General features: G+C 38.4%; 1 protein-coding gene across 3 annotated transcripts; it reads right to left on the bottom strand.

The window, feature by feature from the left end:
• Window positions 1–794: 794 nt before the first annotated feature.
• LOC147855681 (cytochrome P450 CYP72A616-like) lies at window positions 795–21,708 on the bottom strand. Of its 3 annotated transcripts, none has more exons than XM_087330428.1 (5): window positions 21,384–21,705; window positions 21,017–21,240; window positions 2,128–2,369; window positions 1,572–1,977; window positions 795–1,270 (listed from the first exon to the last, which is right to left on the bottom strand). In XM_087330428.1, exons 1-5 carry the CDS (start codon window positions 21,694–21,696, stop codon window positions 824–826), a joined length of 1,632 nt encoding a protein of 543 aa, XP_087186554.1. In that variant the 5' UTR covers window positions 21,697–21,705; the 3' UTR covers window positions 795–823. The 3 variants fall into 3 exon arrangements, with proteins under 3 accessions (XP_087186554.1, XP_087186556.1, XP_087186555.1); XM_087330430.1 differs by lacking the exons at window positions 21,017–21,240; window positions 21,384–21,705 and adding exons at window positions 2,553–2,776; window positions 2,909–3,274; XM_087330429.1 differs by lacking the exons at window positions 795–1,270; window positions 1,572–1,977; window positions 2,128–2,369 and adding exons at window positions 18,469–19,190; window positions 19,615–20,020; window positions 20,189–20,430 and having other exon boundaries at window positions 21,384–21,708.
• Window positions 21,709–22,315: the final 607 nt, after the last annotated feature.

The following is a 22,315-nucleotide window of genomic DNA, read 5'->3' as shown; positions in this document are numbered from 1 at the left end:
TGACACAGGATCCAAAGTATGCATATACAACACTCGTGTGGGCCGATGGTTTTTCAAAGCTAGTGTCGTGAACAAAAACACATGCATGCTACGAAAAGATTGGGTTGGCAATGATGAGTCACCTCGAGAATAGTCTCAAATCCAATTCTACAGTTAGTTATTACTCAATATTATCTTCAAATCAGAATCTATATTGGCAAACCAGCTTTTTGTAGCTCATGTCTAATGTGTACCGATGTCTACGCTCAGGAACAAGAAAGTTAAGGCAATTTCACATCGAGCTACAAAACTAAGACTCCTTCACATTTGTGCTTCGGCATGCGGCCATCGCAACATATACGTACATACGCCAACAAAGGTCAAAGGAGACGCATTGAATCACGACCACATGGTTCTGTTTTCCTTTCTGATTACAAGATCGTAGAGTACATAATAAAGTCTCGAAACCAATGAGATTTAATAATTTCGTCAGTGAGAAATCTAGTTTCCATGATCCAACCATTTGGAGCTCAAAAAACATATTTATTTTTGTTTATCGTCAGAAAGACATAATATTTGAGACTAGAACTACAAGAGAAAGAATATGTATATCTCTACACATACATACATACATAAAAGCTGTACAGAAAACAATCTGATGTCTTCTTGTATTACAACCCTTGACAGGGGTTACCTAGCCATATAGCTACTAATGAAGTGGAGGTAGCAAGGGTTGTATTATCATCTTGTTTGAATAACATACACCACGTTCCCTTATTTTCATTATTGCTTCTACACCACGTTGAGTTGCTTTGAAACCCGGCACTCGAGAGAGAAGAGGCAACTAGTTAAGATGGGTGAAAGTGATCTGCATCCCGAATTGCGGCTGCAAGGTGATCACGGTGGTGGGGGTGTGGCAGTACGAGGGCGACAAGTGGAAGCGGAAGCTCCGTAGGATAGCGGCCAACACCGTCTTCGCCTCCATCATCGCGAACCCTTGCCCGATACAAACCCTCGGCCCCGTGGAGAACGGGAGGTACGCCCCCGGCACCTGGCACGCCTTGGCCACCCCTCCCTCGAACCGCTCCGGCCGGAACTCGTTCGCATCATCCCCCCAGTACTCCACCTCGTGATGCCACATGAGCACTGGCAACACTATCTCCGTCCCTGCCGGTATCACCACTGCATCCTCCTCCTCCACTCCTCCCAGCCTTGTATCCTTCTCCACCATCCTCGTCATCGCCGCGACCGGCGGGTATAGCCTCATCGTCTCGTTCAGCACCATGGTCACCTGTCAATTGTATAGATTATTACCCAAGATTTGCTCAAAATTTTCCATTAAGAATACATACTAATCGAGACATAGGTAATCAAACTAACCCAAATTATGTTGAACCGGGTTTAGGGGTTAGGGGTTAGGGGTTTCCTAGGGTTAAGAAACCAGGTTTAGGAGTTTGGGGTTTATTAGGGTTTTGGGTTTAGAGGTTTATTAAGGTTTAGAGGTTAGGGGTTTCTTAAGGTTTAGGGCTTAGGGTTTCGGGTTTAGGGGTTAGAGGTGTTTTAGGGTTTAGACCTTCAATATTATTACTTACGATCTTCATTTGGTTCATTGCCTCCATCGAAGGAATTACATCCGGGCTCTTGCCACATAGCGCAACTATCTCCTCCCTCGCTCGATCTTGCCATTCGGGATGTGTTGCGAGCAGAAGGCATGCCCATGGGAGGAGCGTGGCTGTCGTCTCATGGCCCGCGAAGAAGAAAGTCTTGCATTCTCCGATGATTTCAGAGATACCCATTCTTGATAGGTTCTTCTGGTTGCCCTTGAGCTGCCCTTGGTTAGATGCCATCATGAGGCCAAGTAAGTCGGTACCATATGAATCTGGTCCATGGCCCAACTTGGCTGCTGACTGTAAACGGCCTTTGATGAGCTTTGTGAGGATTCTAATGATCTCGCGGTTCAGCTTCCAACGATAACGATTGAATGCAGTCGGAATAAATCTGCATCCCATTTTTGTATGCAACACATTCAAGCAATATGTCCAGGAAAAAAAATCAGAAAACATAAAATGCAGAGGCATCTTGATCTATTTAAATTTCCAAAGAGCAATCAATACATATATGTGTGTGAGATAAATCTTCATAAAATACCTCATCCCTGGGATGTAGACACTGTAAAATGATTTATTCAGTATGATTTGCTGTTCGTGTTGCAATTCGAAGACACGCTTGCCCTCTGCATAGCTGCTTCCGAAAGCCGTGTGAGCAATGATATCTGCGGTTAAGCGCTTGAACTCAGCGTGGACATCTATATCTTGGCCTTGCGCTACTGGGCCAAGCTTCCATTGCTCCATCATTGTGGCCGTACATGATGCCATTGTAGGTAACATAACCTGTCCAAAAATCACACAATGTGATCCTTTTCATAATAGAATTTACCCTAAATTTGTACATGATGCCATTGTAGGCAACATACCCTGTCCAAATATCACACAAATTTACCCCTTTCCATTCCACATTCACATATTGCCTTATCTCACCATGGATTGCACAACAAGATTAATGGTAAAACCGACCTTGAGCTTCTCGTGGAAGAAAGCCGGGTTCATGATACGACGATGCTGAGCCCATTTCTCGCCCTCCAGTCCCACCAATCCCTCTCCGATCAAATCTTTCACATCCGGCCTTCCCTTAACCTTTCGGTACTGGCCAAATTTTGTGGAGAGCACTTCTCTGGCTTGTTGCGGGTGGGTTAGGGTGAATCGAGCTCGAGATCCATTCCAATATACAAATGTCTTACCTGAACAATGATCATACCATGTAATGATGCTTATGATAACAATAAGTGGTAAAAAAAACTTATGCAAGCAGAGATTGAAAGGGGAAATTTCTTAATCCTATGAAAAGGGAGGTTAGGGAATAGAAGGCTTACCATATCTCTTATTCCAGACATGGAGGTGGGGCTGGATTCGGGAGGTAATGTCGTGAGTGATCTCTGGCATGGGTGATTTTTTGGCTTCCTTCATGAGCTCGACCAATTCAGGGAGGTCTCCATAGAGGAATCGGTGTGGGAGGCACGCGATACCTTGGGATTGAAACACCTGCCTTATCCGGCGCTGGCTCCACCAAATCGAGCCGAATGCTCCCCAGAGACTGTAGAGGAGCGAAGCCGCCAACACAAGCAGCACCGAGAGCAGAGCATCTTTGGAGCATAGGAATGATAAGGTTGGAGATGGAAGCTCCATTATAGGAGAGTTTCGGAAGTCGATCTTTTCCACGGATCGGATATCGAATTTTTGGGGGGTGAGGGGGGATGGGTCGAATCCAATCCAATCCAATCCAATCCAATCCAATCCAATCCAATCAAGAAGCCAATTATGAGATTAGAGATTACAGTAATGATTAAATGGAGGATAAATAACCTTCAATGTCTCAATTATATTAGTAGCTTATGGATTCTGTTATTCTGGTTTGTGTTGTTTTGTCTTCTTTGGGGATCAAATCTTTTTATAGTGCAGAAAAAGAGGGGTGAAAAGAAGCAAGAAAAAACCTGTTATCCGCCTTTCCTTGACGGTTGTGTACGTGAGCCATGACGTGGTGGCCTGTTATCCGCCTTTCCTTGACCGAGTCTGTCTGTCTGTCTGTCTGTTATAAGCCATTCCCTTGCGCCCCACGAGAAAGCTCAACTCTACGTCTCTCTCTCTCTCGCTGACTGACTGATGCTCCTCCTCCTCCAAGAAGAAGAAGAAGTCACCATTTTCTCCTTGCGTCCCAAGTATTTCATGACTCTCTCTCTCTTTGTTGTGAAAACCCTAACTTGTTAGGGTTTTCCTACTCATTCTTGTACTTATTAGGGTTTTCCTACTCATTCTTGTACTTATTAGGGTTTTCCTACTCATTCTTGTACCTATTAGGGTTTTCTTAATCATCCTTGAACCTATTAGGGTTTTCCTATTCATTCTTGTACCTCTACCTACCTACCTATTAGGGTTTTCCAACTCATTCTTGTACCTACCTCTACCTATTAGGGTTTTCCTACTCATTCTTAACCCTAAACCCTACCTGGTAGGGAGATAGGGAAGAGGGACACATCTGGTAAAGCTATGAATTAGAGAACCTTAGTCTACATATACATAACCTCAAGAGTGACATCTTGTAAAGCCATTAGAAAACCTGAAGACATACAGATTGTCTCTAACATTGCACATGAAAATGAACGAATGCTTAGAATGACTGAATGTATGATACTTAGAATGAATGTCTGCTTTGCGCATATTCTAATTCTGTTGCAATCCCTAATACTAATACTGTAAAAAAAATCAATCAGAACAACAATATCTGTAGCCATAGATTGACCCATGCATGATCTAATATTCGACATCCCGTAATATTCGTAATATTCGAGAATACAAAATGACCGCAAGAATATTACAAAACCATTCGTTTATTTATTTATTATTTAAACAAATAAATTTATATATTATATATAAAAATATTATTAATCTAAGGTCCCCTTTTTAATGTTAAGAGACTAAAAACCGGGAAATTAATGAACCTTTTATTTATTATTTATTTTTTTATTAAAAATAAAACAAATACTTTAAAGTTTTTCATCTATTATAATTTATAAGAATATTATTGTGAGATAAAGATATAAAATTTTGTGAGAACCTTTTATTTATTTTACATACATTTTATTTATTTATTATTTTATTAAAAATTAAAACATATACGTCTAAGTTTGATAAATATTATTAGTGTGAGTTCCCCTTTTTAATGTAAAATAAAAATATGAAATTTATGGGAACCTTCTATTTAGTTTATTTATTTATTTTTCGTTTTATTAAAAAATAAAACAATTTAAATTTTATATATATTATAAAAATATTATTAGTACGAGGTTCCCTTTTAATAAGTTATAACATATAAAAATATCAATTTTTGTGGGAGAGTAAAGTGGGAAATTAATGAACGTTTTATTTATTATTTTATATTTATTAAAAATAAAACAAATACTTTTAAGTTTTAAGTTTTCTATTTATTATATAAAAATATTATTTAGTGTAAGCCTCTTTTTTTAATGTCAAGTTAAATATCCCATATTTAATGTGAAAGTCTCTTTGTTATATGATATATATTAGAAACTAAAAAGTAGGAACTCTTTTTTTTTCTTTTTTAACGAATATTTTTTCATGTATTCTTATGCGTATTTGTATGGTAACCCCCACGAATGTGAATATGTCAATCTATGTCTGTAGCTCGTCATTTGGACCATGTTTAATATATTGCGCCGAAACCCATTATTGAGGCCTTAGATAACAACGTGTTAAAACTTGTCAAATATATGATAAGTACTTCCAAATGATATGCGTGTTGGGAAAACTGGTCCCTCCGGATGGGATGTGCAAAGAAGCGGGTTCTTGATGAAAGGGGTCGGACCGTCCGGAAACCAGATCGGATGAGAGTGAAATCGGATGAAGTTTGGTTGAGGGCAGAAAGCCGATTAGAGGCTACATTTGTAAATAGCCCATATTGTGTCTTAGTATAAATACACCTAGGGCAATCATTATGAATATGAGGATGTATAGAGTTGTAATTTGGGGTTTCTAGAGTGAGAGAGAGAGAGAGTGTGTGTGTGTGTATCAATTGGTTAGACTAAGACGAGCTCGAGGTCTTTGCTTGCGAGTCTCTTGTATACTCTCTTGACATAGTGATTTTGTTCGGAGTTTGTGGGCTCTCGTGGATTTCCCCATTCAAGGTTTCCACGTCAATATCTTGTGTCTTGTTGTCTGTGTTTTTTCTATCTTCTTGCTCCTACTGTTATTGCTCTTTCTTCTTTGTACTTGGGAACCGGTTGTGGTCGGTCTCATATGATAAAAAATTGATATCAAAGCTAAGGTTCCTAACCTTCAAGCAGTAGAAATATGGATGACTCATTTGGTGGGATGTTCAAGCTAAATGGTTCCAACTACTCTGTCTGGAAGTCGAAGATGATAGACATGCTCACAAAGACTTATGGCTCGACAAGATCAATGCGTCGGACTTGGGAAGTCATGCATCTGAAGGCAGCTACATACATAAGGTGTTTTATAGACATGAGTTTAAACAATAACTTCAATGAAGAGACAAATGTCGATGTCCTTTGGAAGAAGATCGGGTTCATGTTCGAGAACAAGAACGTCGTAAACAAAGTTTTAGTTTTCAAAAAGATAGTGAGATTGAGGTACCAGGACCGCTCAAGCATGGTTGAGCATTTGATTGCCTTCCAAGGATTAATCAACCAGACCACCTCTCTAGAAGTGCCTCTGGCTGATGAGGTACTGGCATTACTGTTGTTAGGATCCTTTTTAGACAGCTGGGAGACACTCGTGGTGACCTTGGGCAACGCAGGACCACAAGAGAAGTAGTTGTCCCTAGAGATGGTGAAGTTGAGCTTTGCTGAATGAAGAAGCTCACCGGAAGGATGAAGAGTCAATCATAAGACCCTAATCACAGAAGGTGACTCCAACATAGGAAGGGGTCGATAGAGAATTCCACAAAATAGGGACAGGTCCAAACCAAGGTCAAAGTTGAAGGGAAGGCCCACGTGATTCTAATGTGGGAAGTCGGGACACTTCCAGAAGAACTATTGGCATTACCAAAAGGGCAAAGGGGGAGCCGATGGTGTTGAGCCGAAGAAGATTTCGAACAACAAGAACATCTCAGGCATCGCCACGAGCGAGAAGGAGATGTTATTCATCAGTGAACAAAATGAAGTAAATATCATCGGCGAAGAATCGACATGGGTGGTAGACACAAATTGGACCCCCTTTTCAAGAAGGGTTGAGCGTGAGGGGAGAGCAAGAGAGAGAGAACGCAATAGAGAATGAGAGAAAGAGAGGTAGACACAAATTGGAGGGAAACTTCTTATATTACATTTCATGCCCCATGGGTGGGGTTTATATATGTACAAGAGGTAACCGTTACAAATCAAGAATGGAAATCAAAACAATCAACTTTTTTATATAATTCAATAAAGATTTTTTTTTCATCAACTCAATACAATCATAAATTGACACATGTGTGATATTCGTGATATTCTCTATGCGCAATATTCGTAATATTCAAGAATACGAAATGGACCTAAGAATATTATAAAACCATTCGTTTTGCAAAATAATACACAAAAATTTAATTAATTAATTAATTTTAAAACAAATTTAAAAAAATTTAATTCACCAAAAAAAGAACAATCATTCATTAATAGATTATAAAATATATGATTTGTACTAACTCTCCTTTATAGTGTCAAATAAAAAAGGGGGGGTTTATGAACCTTTATTTAATTTAATTAATTAATTTCAAAAATAAATAAATTTATATTTATTATAGAAATATGACTCGAGTGAAGTCCCATTTTTAATATGAGATAAAACTATCCATAAATTTTTGGAGAATAAAACGTGAGGAATTAATGAACCTTTATTTTATTTTATTTATCTATTAAAAATAAAACGAATACTTTTAGATTTATTATAAATATTTATTAGTGTCAAGTCCCTCTTTTATTGTCCCCTTTTTTATATCCTAAGAAACTAAAAAGGAGGGAGTTCATGTAATCTTTTATTTTATTTTATTTTAAACGAATACTTGACCATGCATTCGTATACGTATTCATTTGCATTCGAATGAAAAACCCCATGAATGCGAATATGTCAATCTATGGATACAATGTATTGAGTTGATGTAAAAATTTGAGTTTTCAACATAAACTCGATACATTGTATCAAATTGTACTATGAAGTCTCTATTTATTATTAAAAGTATCGAGTTATTGAATAAATTGTATATTTTCACAAATAATCTCTATTTTTGTAATGAATTTCTATTTTTTTCTAAGATTTTCCATTAGAAAAATTGTTTGATGGGAGTGTTTTTACTGCACTATTTAGTGTTTGTTTTGCATGTTATTTAACAAAAATTCATTAATTGTTGGGATATTTTGCATCTACCTGTCTCTTTTTGGCACTTAGAGCCCTTTTCTAGAGTTAATCTATCTTGAAACAAATATGTAAGTTGTTAGAAATAACTTATTGGTTCATATAATTGAGTTTCTCTATATTTTTTTATCTTTGCGCTTAGAATGTCAACTAAAAATCAGGATGAGCGTACAATCAAGAAATTTAGTTTGATTAATCGAGGCTTGCCTTTAAAATCTACTCAACGTGAGCAAGCCATGCATAGTTAGAGAGCAAAGAAATATTGTTCAACAATGATATATCGAGATAGTGATACTAAGAAATCGAGAGAAGTTAAAGATTGATTTTCTTACATTTCTTGCACATCTTGAAAGAGCGTAGAAAGAAAAGGATTATCGTTTAGTGAAGGCATATGGTGTAAAAGATGGTGTCACTTTTAAGAAATTTAGCCACAAAAAGGATGTCACGTGAGATTTATACTATAATGTCTATTTTGGTGATGTGGCTAAGATGATACACATATTGCCAACGAAGGAATACATATTATTGATGTTGACATACGATGATGAACCATTTATGTTCAAACATTTTGAGAAGATGGTGAAAGATTTTGCACAGTTACAGTTGATGACAACATCCTTATGGAGAATTGTTGTATTCCATAGCATCATGGACCAAGGATACTCTATAGCATAAGCCTTAAGATCTCATTGCCATGGGATAGAAAACCTTGCTTAGTAAGGAATATTGATCTTACATGGAGAATTTTGATTTTCCCATCAATACATTCTACTTAATATGGATATTTGTCATATGAAATTTTCGCCAATAAAGGAGATTGGATACTAGATTTGTTCTCTAGTTCGGGTAAATTATTATAACTTTGTTTGCTATGCCTTTAGAAATCAATATAGTTTATGTTTAGCTAAAGCAATCTTCATTTTTAATTGTCAATGTGTACTACATCTACATCAGCATGGAAGCTATTCAAAAATACTGTTGCACTTAAAAAGGATGATGAGCAAGTGAGTTTCATTAACATGAGGATTAAAGCCTTAACATTTTCAATTTACATCTCATGAACCTATTCCTCCTTTAGCTGGCGAACCTAGGGAGCTTATTGATTTTGTCAAGGAGTTATTTGAGAACCCTATTGTTACTAGCCTATGTGGAGTAGATACTAATTGCACAAATTTTGTAGGGGAGTTCTCAAAAGGAAGAAGAGGAGAGCAGTGTGGATACCTTGATAACTATGTGATATATTCAATTTGATATATTAATGTTCATGCCTAAGTGTGACAGTTTTGATAGTTTATGAATATTTTCTAAATTTTTGGAGTTGTGAATCTATCAAAATTGTTTATGAATATTGTCTACATTTCTTGAGTTGTGAATTTATGGATGTTGATGAGCACTAAATTTATAAATGCTAACACTAAGGATTATAATGTTACCTCTCATACTTAAAACATTTTCAAGTCTAACAATAGATGTCACTTCCATTTATGGAACCTACATCTTCTTAAGATGGTGAAACCATTAATCTTAACTTGTGCCTTGAGTTAACCATTGTGCTTTTTTTAACCTTAACTACATTTCATAACTGCAGACCGTGAACGTTTAAACATTTATTGAAAAAATATTCAATTTTAGAAATGTTCATTTTGACGCTTCTTAAATCTTAAAATATCAACAAATCTTATATGCTATTTAAAACTTGTGATACTGGCGTATCAAGTTTTTGAAAATTGCCTAAAATCGCAAGATTATAAAAGGAATCTATAAGTGGAATACACAATCCTTCTACTTATGAATGCGAACGTGTTTAGTGTATACGCCCATTACGGGGGAGTGTCGAATGTAGGTGTATAATGTCCATATCCACATTGTCCTTTTGAATATGCTCGATTTAGGACAATTATGTAAATATGTTTAAGGGTAGTTGCCCTAACCCAATTAGTATATAACTGGTCTTGTAACCTAGTTCATGATGATGTTGATTGTGCTATTCTTGTATTGTAAACATGTTTTTGAAATAAGATATTAAACTTAGGACCGTAGATTTTCGAGAAAGATAGAAAACAAAAAACAAAATACACAATACACACTCTTTTACATGGAAACCCTAAAAAACAATGGAAACCCATGGGGCACTGGGTGAAAGCACATGAATGCGAACAATTAGATGTGTCCTTGACATAACTAATTAGTGATGCAAAAAGCTGCATGTAATTTGCATATTTTGGCAATTTTAGGGATTATCAAAATGTGATCTCAAATAAAGACCGACTAAAATGTGCACCATAAATGGTAATATTTCCCTCCCCATAATAAATTATATGTATCTTTAAGATTTTCCCACTAAATATTAGCTTTAAAAAAACTACTTAGTTGTGGTCACTTTAGCTATATGTTAGTTAGAATAATGTTTCCATTCACATACTTTCACTCCAATAGACTTTCAGTATATATCATATATACAAGAGGAAAAATCAAATTACAAAACTCTACATAACAAAGTATCCACCACTTAGGGTTTTATCTCATTATACCTTCCCTCATTCTCTTGTTTTTCTTCTCTACATAGTTCTACACCTAAAACCTCTTATAAAATTTGCCCTAGTTCCACATATTTATAGATGGGAATAAGTTATTATTGAATAATAATAATAATAATAGTTAATCGGCCCACTAGTCGAGTCAACTGTTCAATCCACAAGTCAACAATCTAGTCAATTCAACTAGCCAACTCCTATGTTGACTATCCAATTGGTCAGACTAGTAGACTTTGTCATTGACCATCTGGTAGACCCGACTAGTCGACCTATCCTTCACTTGGTTCATCCACAGTGGAGTAGGAATCTTTCTTGCTTCATTCCTAGTTCACTGAGAAAACTCTTAATCCATATCAGCTCCATTCCGGCCTCTACCACAACCATATATTCTACCTCTATGGTCGACAAAGCCACAACCTTTTGCAATCTCGATAGCCATGACATTGCTCCCCCTACATAGGTATAGGTCATCACAAAACCTAATGTGGATCGACTAGAGTCCACATCCCCCGACTGTGAGAGTCGACAGAAAGGAGATCCAAGTCAAAGACAAGACCGACTAGACAATCGACACTAGAGTCGGATGATGGGTACTTATTATTATAGGTAATAATAGTAGTGATGTGTAGTAGGGGCTACATTTGTAAATAGCCAAGATTGTGTATTAGTATAAATACACCTAGGGCAAACAATGTATCATAGAGAAAAAAAAAGAGGAACAAAAAGATAGTGTTGTAGATAGTCACAAAGAGGTGTGTGAACAAGAGTAGGTGAGAGAGAGAGGGAGCGGTGCCATTGTTGTGTTCTATAACAGCATACGCCAAGAGCCCTGTGTGGCTGTGACACTCTGTGTAGAGAGTGTTGTACTCTGATCTCATCATTTCTATATCCATTGCATAATGAAGCTCCATTCTCCGTGGTTTTCTCCCGTTTTAGGGTTTCCATGTTAAATCTGTGTACACTGTTTTCTGTGTCTCCAAGTTGTGTATTTTAGAGTTTTCTTTTCCTTGTGAATTAACGATTCGTTTCTCAACAACCATGCTCCTCACTCTTTCCATTATTGTTCAATTCATCCTCTCTACTAGACCATTCAATTCAGGGGTCTTAGGCACTGTATATTCGTGTCTTATGCCTTGTGTCTTGCAATACTCCTCGAATTGTTCTCTGTACTCACCACCATTGTCAGTCCTAATAGCCTTCAACTTTCTTCCAGACTCTCTTTCAACTCTGGCCTGAAATTCCTCAAAGACCGACAACACTTGGTCTTTTGACTTTAGCACGGAACCCCACAACTTTCTGTTGTAGTCGTCAATGAATGTTACAAAATATTGTCCACCACAGTGTGATTGAGCATCCACATGACAAACATCCATGTGGACTAATTCTAGTGCACGTTCTTTTCTCTTTGGTGGTCTTGAGTGAAATGCAGCTCTGTGTTGCTTTACACATTTCTCCAAGTGTATCCCTTTTACTTCTAGAAGAAGTCCCTTCTCAGTCAGAATATGCATGCCTTTCTTGCTCATGTGACCAAACCTCTTATTTCATAGCTCACCATTTGAGTCGACTGTCACATTTGCTTCATCCTTGCACAACTTGGCATGCATGACATACAATGTGCCTCGTTTTTGTGCTCAGGCCACTATGAGATTTCCCTTACAAAACTCCCACATAAAACTTTGAAAACTACCACTATAGCTTTCATTGTCCAATCTTCCAGTTGATATCAGATTTAGCCTGACATCTGATACATGTCACACATCCTTCAAGATCAACCTACAACCAATTGATATTGTCAAACATACACTCACGATACCAATGATCTTGCATCCTCCATTATCTCCAATATTTACATAGCCATAGTCACTGGCTCTATAAGATGAGAAATGTTCTCTTGCAGGAGTTAAATGGAACGATGCACCGTAGTCAATCACCCAAGTGCACTCTTCATTTGCAAGGTTTACATTCACTTGCTCACAAATGAACAAGAGCTCTTCTTCACTGGTAGTTATGGCTAAAGTACCCTTCTCCTTAGAAATCTTTCTAGGTTCGACATCGTTCGAAGCACCTTTGTCTTTCTTAAGGTGTCGACAATCTTTTTGGAAGTGTCTGCGTTTTCCTCAATAAAAACATGTGATTTTTCCTCTGGACTTGTATCTAGCATGAGACTTGTCTCTCTTTTGTGGACTTCTGTGCTTCTTCCTCTGTTGGGATATTGTGCCACATTTTCATTAGGATGGGAAGAAAGCACAAGCCGAATCGGATGGAGTCGATTAAGTACCAATTTGTGAGAAAAGCTGAATCGGCCAATAGCCAACTTGACCAAGGCCGAAAAATCAACTGACCGATAACAGATTCGGATAATAGCCGAATTGATCAAACTCCCGTGGTTTTTTTCCCATTCCAGGGTTTCCACATTAATATCTTATGTCTCTGTGTTAGTGCATCATTTTCTGTTATTTTCAATTTTCTGTCTTCCTCGTTTGTGTTTGGAAATAAGTTGTAGCCGATCCCATATTCAACATGTCCTTCCTTCTTGTCTCCTTGTTTAGGATACTTGTCTTTACCACTTGTAAAGACATATTTTCTTCTTGGCACAAAGCAATAAAAGACACCATCAGGTTCTCCCAGTTATCCGACAGGGTACACAACACTAGTATGGCCTATAGAGCACCGTCTAACGGAAACATCGCCACTGCAAGTTGATTCACTAAACCCATAAAGGTATTAATGTGTATCACAATGCTTTCTCCAACTCTATACTTCAGTATCAAAATCTTTCTCATCAGAGAAGCTTTGTTGAGGGCATTCTTCCTTTCATACAAGCCTAACAGTTTGTGCTACAGGTCATAGGCATTTGTGTCATTAGCACCATGTTGTAGGACACTCACGTCTACACATTGTTTGATGGTGGCCACTACCTTCCTGTTCAGGATCTACCCACACCTCGTGAACAGGAAGATCTTCCACTCACACCTCCTTCCCTCCTTGCACCTCTTGCTCTAATACCAGTTTGTTAAGGTTAGGACCATAGATTTCCGAGAAAGATAGACTAAAAGATACAATTAAAAAACAAAATACACAATACACACTCTTTTATGTGGAAACCCTAAAAAACAAGGGAAAACCACGGGGCAATAGACTTTCACTATATATTAGATATACAAGACAAAAAATCAGACTACAAAACTCTACAAAATAGAGTATCCATTACTTAGGGTTTTGACGGCAAGTATATCTCACTATACCTTCCCTCACTCTCTCTTGTTTTTCTTCTCTACACAATTCTACACCAAAAACCTCTTATAAACTTTTCCCTAGATCCACATATTTATAGATGGGAATAAGTTATTATTGGATAATAGTAATAATAGTTAACCGGTTGACTAGTCAACTCGACTGTTCAACCCACAAGTCGATAGTCTAGTCGATTCAACTAGTTGACTCCTATGTCGACTATCTAGTCAGTCTGACTATCTCATTGACCATCCGTTCAACCCAACTAATCGGCTTATCCTTCACTTAGTTCATCCACCCAATATGATCGATCCCCAAATTGTCTATCTCTGGTCGATCTGGGCGACCCGACTAGTCGATTCTTCATTTCCTTCATCCAGTCGACTACCAAGTCGACTTGCTAGCCCATCCGGTCGACTGACCCGATTTCGACTACCGATTCTCCGAATTGACAACCGACTTCTCCCATTCGGAGGGACAGAATCCTAACATAAGACTGTTACATTGTGTGCATCTTTGTCTATCTCTCACTGTCTTTCTCCTTTGATCTTGGTCTTTTTTAAGTTGCCTTTGCATCCTTTCTCATAAACTTGGTGCTCTTCATCTCGTGTTGTTGTTCATGTTTCCACACTTACGGTCTCAATCTCCAACAAGGAGTTGGGGGGTTAATCCTTGATTCTCAACGTGGCAAGTCTATCAATGACCATGTTGCCTTGGTGATTGTGGGCCTCCCACGTGCTCTTGTGATTCACTACTGGAGTATGGTTTCTTGTTGAAGTTTGGACTTTTGAATCCCTAAATATACAAACTCAACAATGAGTTGTCTTACTTATTTTATGGCATTTTGGAGCTCCTTTGCCAAATAAAAGTAGTGCATTATCATGTTCATATTTATGACACATTTTCCCATCCTCACTCAAGCATTCCAAATCATTTTCCCCTCCATCTCACTTTAGTGGATATCAAACCCTTCACCTTTGTTGTTCCAATGCATAACTTTCATCATTTGAACTATATTTTGATATTATTTTAATCCTCATATTCTCTCATTTTCTTTGACCCCCAACCTCTTGCGCAACTTGGCATTTTGGCATCTTTCTCCCCTTTGCATATGCCACATCAAGACATGTGAGTGTTCTTGTAGTTGTGCCCTAGTTCCTACCCCTAACTCTAGACAAGCTTGGAGGGGATTCTTTCCCACATTGCATGCTTGGCCATCAATTACATGGTGGTCTAGAAAAGGTAGTAAGCATGAAAGAGGAGGTACTTCATGGGGTTCCCATCCATCATGAGCTTTGGCAAACCAATGGTGGCTCGAGGAATTCAAAGGGTAGTTGGATATTCTTTAAACTGGGGAGCAAGTCTAGCACCTTTTCTAAATGTGGCGGGCTTAAGAGCCAAGGTCATACTATTTTGTGGAACCATAGTGACTTCCCACAAACTAGAGCCGGGCCTAAATTCGGGTAACCAAACTTGCACATGATGTTAAATAAACAAGCAGGAGGGCCAGTGTTGAACGTGTTGGGAAAACTGGTCCCTCTAGATGGGAAGAACACAATTTGGATTTTGCACAAGAAGTCGGATCACTAGGAGCCAATTTAGCACCGACTGGAGATATAAGTTGAATAAGTCAATAGCCGAAAAATCGACTGACCGATAATCGATCGATAACCAATTCAGCTAATAGCTGAATCGACCAAATACGACTGGCTATATTTGTAAATAATCATCTATGTAGATGAGTATAAATATTGTTACGACAAGTAGTTATGATAGTGTGGTGATTATAGTTGAATAGTGGTGGCTATTGAGGGAGATGGAGTTGTAGAGTGTATCACAGTGTCTGTAACCATCATCAGACGAAGACGAGATCAAGGTTGTTGCCTTAGAGTCTCCTATTGTAATCCTTCCTACTATAGTGATCTAGTTTTGGAGTTTGCGGACTCTCGTGATTTTTCCCATTTAGGGTTTTCCACATTAAAATATCTGTGTTTGTTGTTTCTTGGTTGTCGTGATTCTTGTGCCTCTTATTTTGTACGTGTTGACCGGTTGTGACCAGCTACATACTCTTAACAGAACGTCTCATCCACAGTAGCAATGTCATCTAACGAGATGAGTAGTAGTTTTGCTAGTTACATCCTCTTCCAAGAATCATGTAAACATTCTTCACAAACGAGGTTTTTCATGTGCAAGAGCTCTAGACAATAGAATTCTAGGAGTTCTATCGTGATGAAATCCCATGAAAAATTTGTCAACCATTGTGGTATGAGTTCACACCTATATAACGTTCCCAAAAGAGAACTCTTTGAATTCTCTAGTGTTCGAGAGTTTATTGCAAGAGCTCAACACAAGGTTTGTTGAAGTGAGTCGCAATGAAAGGGCCTAAAACTTTAAGAGGTTGATGCACTACATATGAAGCACAGAAAAGATGTGGCCTTGACTTACACTAGGTCACGATCAAAGACCATTGAGATGAACCTTGATCAATGGACAAACCCACCCAATACAATTATGAGGATGGAAAGACTTTGATTATAGGAAGACATTTTCATCCATAAGTCAACTGGTGGTTATATTGTTTGTCTTGTTGGAGTTGTTGCATGGTGATCAAAAGAAGCAAACTAAAAGTTGCTTTAGTGGAATATGTAGTTGTGTCACAATTGGTGCCAAAGAAGGAACATGGATCTATTCTATCCTTCAAGAACTTAAATTTATTTGATTTTTCAAAGGCCTACATTTTAATTTGATAATCAATCATGCATACGGTTATCTTGGAATCCAAAACTAAATCACAACATTCATCATGTTTCATTCAAGTGTTACTAATATCCTACCAGATTTAGTTGATGAAAAGACACGGGATCCAAATTATGCATATACAACACTAGTGTGGGTTGATGGTTTTTCAAAGCTAGTGTCATGAACAAAAACACATGCATGTTGCCAAAAGATTAGGTTGGCAATGGTGAGTCACCTCGAAAATGGTTTCAAATGCAACTCTACAGCTATATATTACTCAATATTATCTTTAGATCAGAATCTATATTGGCAAACAAGCTTTTTGTAGCTCATGTTTAATGTGTCCCAATGTCTATGCTCGGGAACCAAAAAACTAAGGCATTTTCACATCGAGCTACAAAACTAAAACTCCTTCAAATTTAGACTTCGGCATGCGAGCATCGGAACATATACATACATATGCCAACAAAGGTCAAAGCAGATTAGGACACGCGTTGAATCATAAGCACATGGTTCTAATTTCCTTTTCAATTACGAGATCGTAGAGTACATAATAAAGTCTCAGAATTAGCGAGATTTAATAATTTTGTAGATGAGAAATCTAGTTTCCATGATCCAATTATTAGGAACTCAAAAAACATGTTTTTTTAATTTAGAAAGACATAATATTTGGGACCAAACTACAAGAGAAAGAATACGTATATCTCTACACCAAGGGAGTTAGGTACGTTAGATATAGTATGGATACAATATGTATATTGGGGACCAAACTACAAGAGAAAGAATACGTATATCTCTACACCAAGGGAGTTAGGTACATTAAATAAAATGCAGATACCATACATATATAACGTATTAATACGCGTATAGTACCTCCCAATTTTAAAATACGTTAAATACGTTTTTTAATAGGTTAAATACTTATAAAATACGTATTTTACGTATAGTACGTTAAATACTTCTAGAATTTAAAAATTATTTACCTTTCTAAAAAATATTTGTAATATTGTAAAAACATCTATGTTTACACAATTTTGTGATATACATTATAGTTCTACATCCTAAATTGCATATAAGACATTTGAACAGTTCACATGCTAAAAAACTTATAATATGGATGTTGACATTCACTTGTTCTATAAATCGGTGTAAGTGTGTATCACGATGTTCTATTTCAAATTGTAATCATTTACGATTATGCCTTCTTAGATTCTGGAATCGTCTATGATTATCACACTCATTGTTTCTCTCTTCTTCTCTCTTATCTTCATCTTCATCTTCTATCTTCTGTGATTATCACACTCATTGTTTCTCTCTTCTTCTCTCTTATCTTCATCTTCATCTTCTATCTTCTGTGATTATCACAGTCAAAGTCAAGACAAGTTTCTATCTTCTTTTCTCTCTTTTTCTTCTTTTTCTTCGTCATCTCTTCTGTTCTTTTTCACTAAAATCTATTTTTTTCTTTTGCTTTTTTATGGGATTTTACTTTCGTTTTTTTATAAATACGTATTATACTTGTTTATTCAAATGTACATTAAATATCAGATTGGAAAAATGTACATGATATTTGACTGAACAACATTGAGGTATAGTACATGCTATGCAAATTATGAGGTACTATACGTATTTAAATGTTAAATACGGGTACACATAAACAACCATGCTCTACACATACATACATATATAAAAGTTGTACATAACGAGTATCCCTAAAAACAATATGATGTTCATAGAAGGTGCATGGCTAAAGGGGGGAGGGGAGAGACAAAGACAGAGAGTTTATTATCGACTTCGGAGGTCAAATATTATGAGTGAGAGAGAGAGAGAGAGAGAGAGAGAGAGATACTGAGAAAGCTAGGAAGGATGTACCCCAATTGGTAATGTTGCCCAATGGAGATCATGAGTTCATGGGTTCAACCCATACTGCCCACAATGGCATCTAGTGAATTAAGAGATATGTAATAGAGAGGTGAGAAAATTAGATTTTGTAACCAAGATGTAATACATGCGTTGTAACAACTTACCACTAGGGTAAGCTAATTACGATTAAAAAAAAGAGACAGAGAGAGAAAGAGCGAGAGCATCTTGTATTACAACACTTGAGGGGGGTTACCTTGCCATAATATACATACTCGACAAAATCTAGTATTACAACACTTGAGAGGGGTTACCTTGCCATATAGCTACTAATGAAGTAAGTGGAGATAGCAACGGTTCTATTATCATCTTGTTTGAATAACATACATTTCCGATTAAGAGAGAGAGAGAGAGAGAAGAGGCACTAGTTAAGATGGGTGAAGGTGATCTGCATCCCGAATTGTGGTTGCAAGGTGACCACAATGGCGGGGGCATGGCGGTACGAGGGCAACAAATGGAAGCGGAAGCTCCGTAGGATGGCGGCCAACACCATCTTCGCCTCCATCATCGCGAACCCTTGCCCGATACAAACCCTCGGCCCCGTGGAGAACGGGAGGTACGCCCCCGACACCTGGCACGCCTTGGCCACCCCTCCCTCAAACCGCTCCGGCCGGAACTCATCTGCATCGTGCCCCCAATACTCCACCTCATGATGCCACATGAGCACCGGCAACCCTATCTCCGTCCCTGCCGGTATCACCACCGTATCCTCCTCCTCCACTCCTCCCAGCCTCGTGTCCTTCTCCACCATCCTCGTCATCGCCACGATCGGGGGGTATAGCCTCATCGTCTCATTCAGCACCATGGTCACCTGTCAATTGTATAGATTACCCAAGATTGGTCTTGACTGCTCAAATTTTCCATTAAGAATACATAATAATCAAGACATAGGTAATCAAACAAACCCTAATTATGTCGAACCGGGTTTAGGGGGGTTTATTAATGTTTGGGGGTTAGGGGTTAGGGGTTTATTAGAGTTTTGCGTTTAGGGGTTTATTAAGGTTTATGAGTCAAGGGTTAGGGGTTTATTAGGGTTTAGGGGTTTTTATTAGGGTTCAGGGGTTAGGGATCAATTAAGGTTTAGGGTTTAGGGGTTTTTATTAGGGTTCAGGGGTTAGGGATCTATTAAGGTTTAGGGTTTAGGGGTTTATCAAGGTTTTGAGGTTAGGGGTTTATTAGGGTTTCGGGGTTAGAGGTGTTTTAGGGTTTAAACTTTCTTCAACATTATTACTTACGATCTTCATTTGGTTCATTGCCTCCATCGAAGGAATTACATCCGGGCTCTTGCCACATAGCGCAACTATCTCCTCCCTCGCTCGATCTTGCCATTCGGGATGTGTTGCGAGCAGAAGGCATGCCCATGGGAGGAGCGTGGCTGTCGTCTCATGGCCTGCGAAGAAGAAAGTCTTGCATTCTCCGATGATTTCAGGGATACCCATTCTTAACAGGTTCTGCTGGTTGCCCTTGAGCTCCCCTTGGTTAGATGCCATCATGAGGCCAAGTAAGTCTGTGCCATATGAATCTGGTCCGTGGCCCATCTTGGCCGCCGAATCTAAACGGCCTTTGATGAGCTTCGTGAGGATTCCATTGATCTCGCGGTTCAGCTTCCAACGATAACGATTGAATGCAGTTGGAATAAATCTGCATCCATTTTTTGTATGCAATACATTCGAGCAAATCAAGCAATATATCCGGAAAAGAAAAAATATCAAAAGACATAAATGCAGCGGCATCCTGATCTATTTAAATTTCCAAAGAACAACTGATACGGCTTGATATATGTGTGTGAGATAAATCTTCTTAAAATACCTCATCCCCGGGATGTAGACAGTGTTAAATGCTTTATTCACTATGATTTGCTGTTCATGTTGCAATTCGAAGACACGCTTGCCCTCTGCATAGCTGCTTCCGAAAGCCGTGTGAGCAATGATATCTGCGGTTAAGCGCTTGAACTCAGTATGGACATCTATACCGTGGCCTTGTGCTACTGGGCCAAGCTTCCATTGCTCCATCATTGTAGCCGTACATGACGCCATTGTAGGTAACATAACCTGTCCAAAAATCACACAATGTGATCCTTTTCATAATAGAATTTACCCTAACTTCGTACATGATGCCATTGTAGGCAACATACCCTGTGCATATCACACAAATTTACCCCTTTCCATTCCACATTCACATATTGCCTTATCTCACCATGGATTGTCCAAAAATCACACAATGTGATCCTTTTCATAATAAAATTTACTCTAAATTTGTACATGATGCCATTGTAGGTAACATATCCTGTCCAAATATAACACAATGTGATCCTTTTCATAATAAAATTTACTCTAAATTTGTACATGATGCCATTGTAGGTAACATATCCTGTCCAAATATCACACAATGTGATCCTTTTCATAATAGAATTTACCCTAAATTCGTACATGATGCCATTGTAGGCTACATAACCCGTCCAAATATCACACAGTGTGATCCTTTTCATAATAGAATTTACCCTAACTTCGTACATGATGCCATTGTAGGTAGCATAACCTGTCCAAATATCACACAAATTTACCCCTTTCCATTCCACATTCACATATTACCTTATCTCACCATGGATTGCACAACAAGATTAATGGGAAAACCAACCTTGAGCTTCTCGTGGAAGAAAGCTGGGTTCATGATACGGCGATGCTGAGCCCATTTCTCGCCCTCAAGTCCCACCAATCCTCCCCCGATCAAATCTTTGGCGTCTGGCCTTATTTTAGCCTTTCTGTAGTGGCCAAATTTTGTGGAGAGCACTTCCTTGGCTTGTTGCGGGTGGGTTAGGGTGAATCGAGCTCGAGATCCATTCCAATATACAAATGGCTTACCTGAACAAGGATCATACCATGTAATGATGCTTATGATAACAATAAACTTATGCAATCAGTGATTGAAAGGGGAATTCTTAATCCTGTAAAAAGGGAGGTTAGAGAATAGAAGGCTTAAGCAAAACTGTCATGGAGATTATTACCATATCTCTTATTCCAGACATGGAGGTGGGGCTGGATTCGGGAGGTGATGTCATGGGTGATCTCTGGCATGGGCAATTTTTGGGCTTCCTTCCCGAGCTCGACCAATTCGGGGAGGTCTCCATAGATGAATCGGCCCGGGAGGCACGGTATACCTTGGAACTGAAACATCCGCCTTATCCGGCGCTGGCTCCACCAATTCGAGCCGAATGCTCCCCAGAGACTGTAGAGGAGCGAAGCCACGAACACGAGCAGCAGCGAAAGCAGGGCATCTTTGGACAATAGGATTGATAAGGTTGGAGATGGAAGCTCCATTATAGATTGAACCTAATCAAATCAAATCAAGAAGCCAATTATGAGAAGATTGATTGAACCAAATCAAATCCAATCCAATCAAGAAGCCAATTATGAGAAGAGATTACAGTAATGATTAAATGGAGGATTAATAACCCTCAATGTCTCTATTATATTAGTAGCTTATGGATTCTGTTATTCTGGTTTTTGTTGTTTTGTCTTCTTTGGCGATCAAATCCTTTATAGTGCAAAAAGTATAAAGTAAAAAGAAAAAACCTGAATTAGATGAGCCATGGTGTGGTGTCCTGTTCCTCAAGTTCGCAATCCCTTGACCGAGTCTGTCTGTCTGTCTGTTATACGCCATTCCCTTGTGCCCCACGGGAGAGCTCCAATCATTTATAGTGCAAAAAATATAAAGCCAAAAAGAGAAAACCTGAATTACGTGAGCCATGATGTGGTGTCCTGTTTCTTAAGTTCTCAATTCCTTGACCGAGTCTGTCAGTCTGTCAGTCTGTCAGTCTGTCTGTTATACGCCATTGCCTTGTGCCCCACAGGAAAGCTTCAATCTACGTCTCTCTCTCTCTCTCTCTCAACCATCTCCATCTCCATCTCCATCTCCTCCTCCAAGAAGAAGAAGAAG

This window comes from Azolla caroliniana, unplaced genomic scaffold, assembly GCF_043228905.1.
Source record: "Azolla caroliniana isolate FFs.n. ecotype wild unplaced genomic scaffold, voAzoCaro1.0.p SCAF_14, whole genome shotgun sequence".
In the NCBI taxonomy this organism is placed as follows: domain Eukaryota; kingdom Viridiplantae; phylum Streptophyta; class Polypodiopsida; order Salviniales; family Salviniaceae; genus Azolla; species Azolla caroliniana.
Note: the sequence above shows the minus strand (reverse complement) of the source record. Positions and strands in the feature narration are given on the sequence as shown.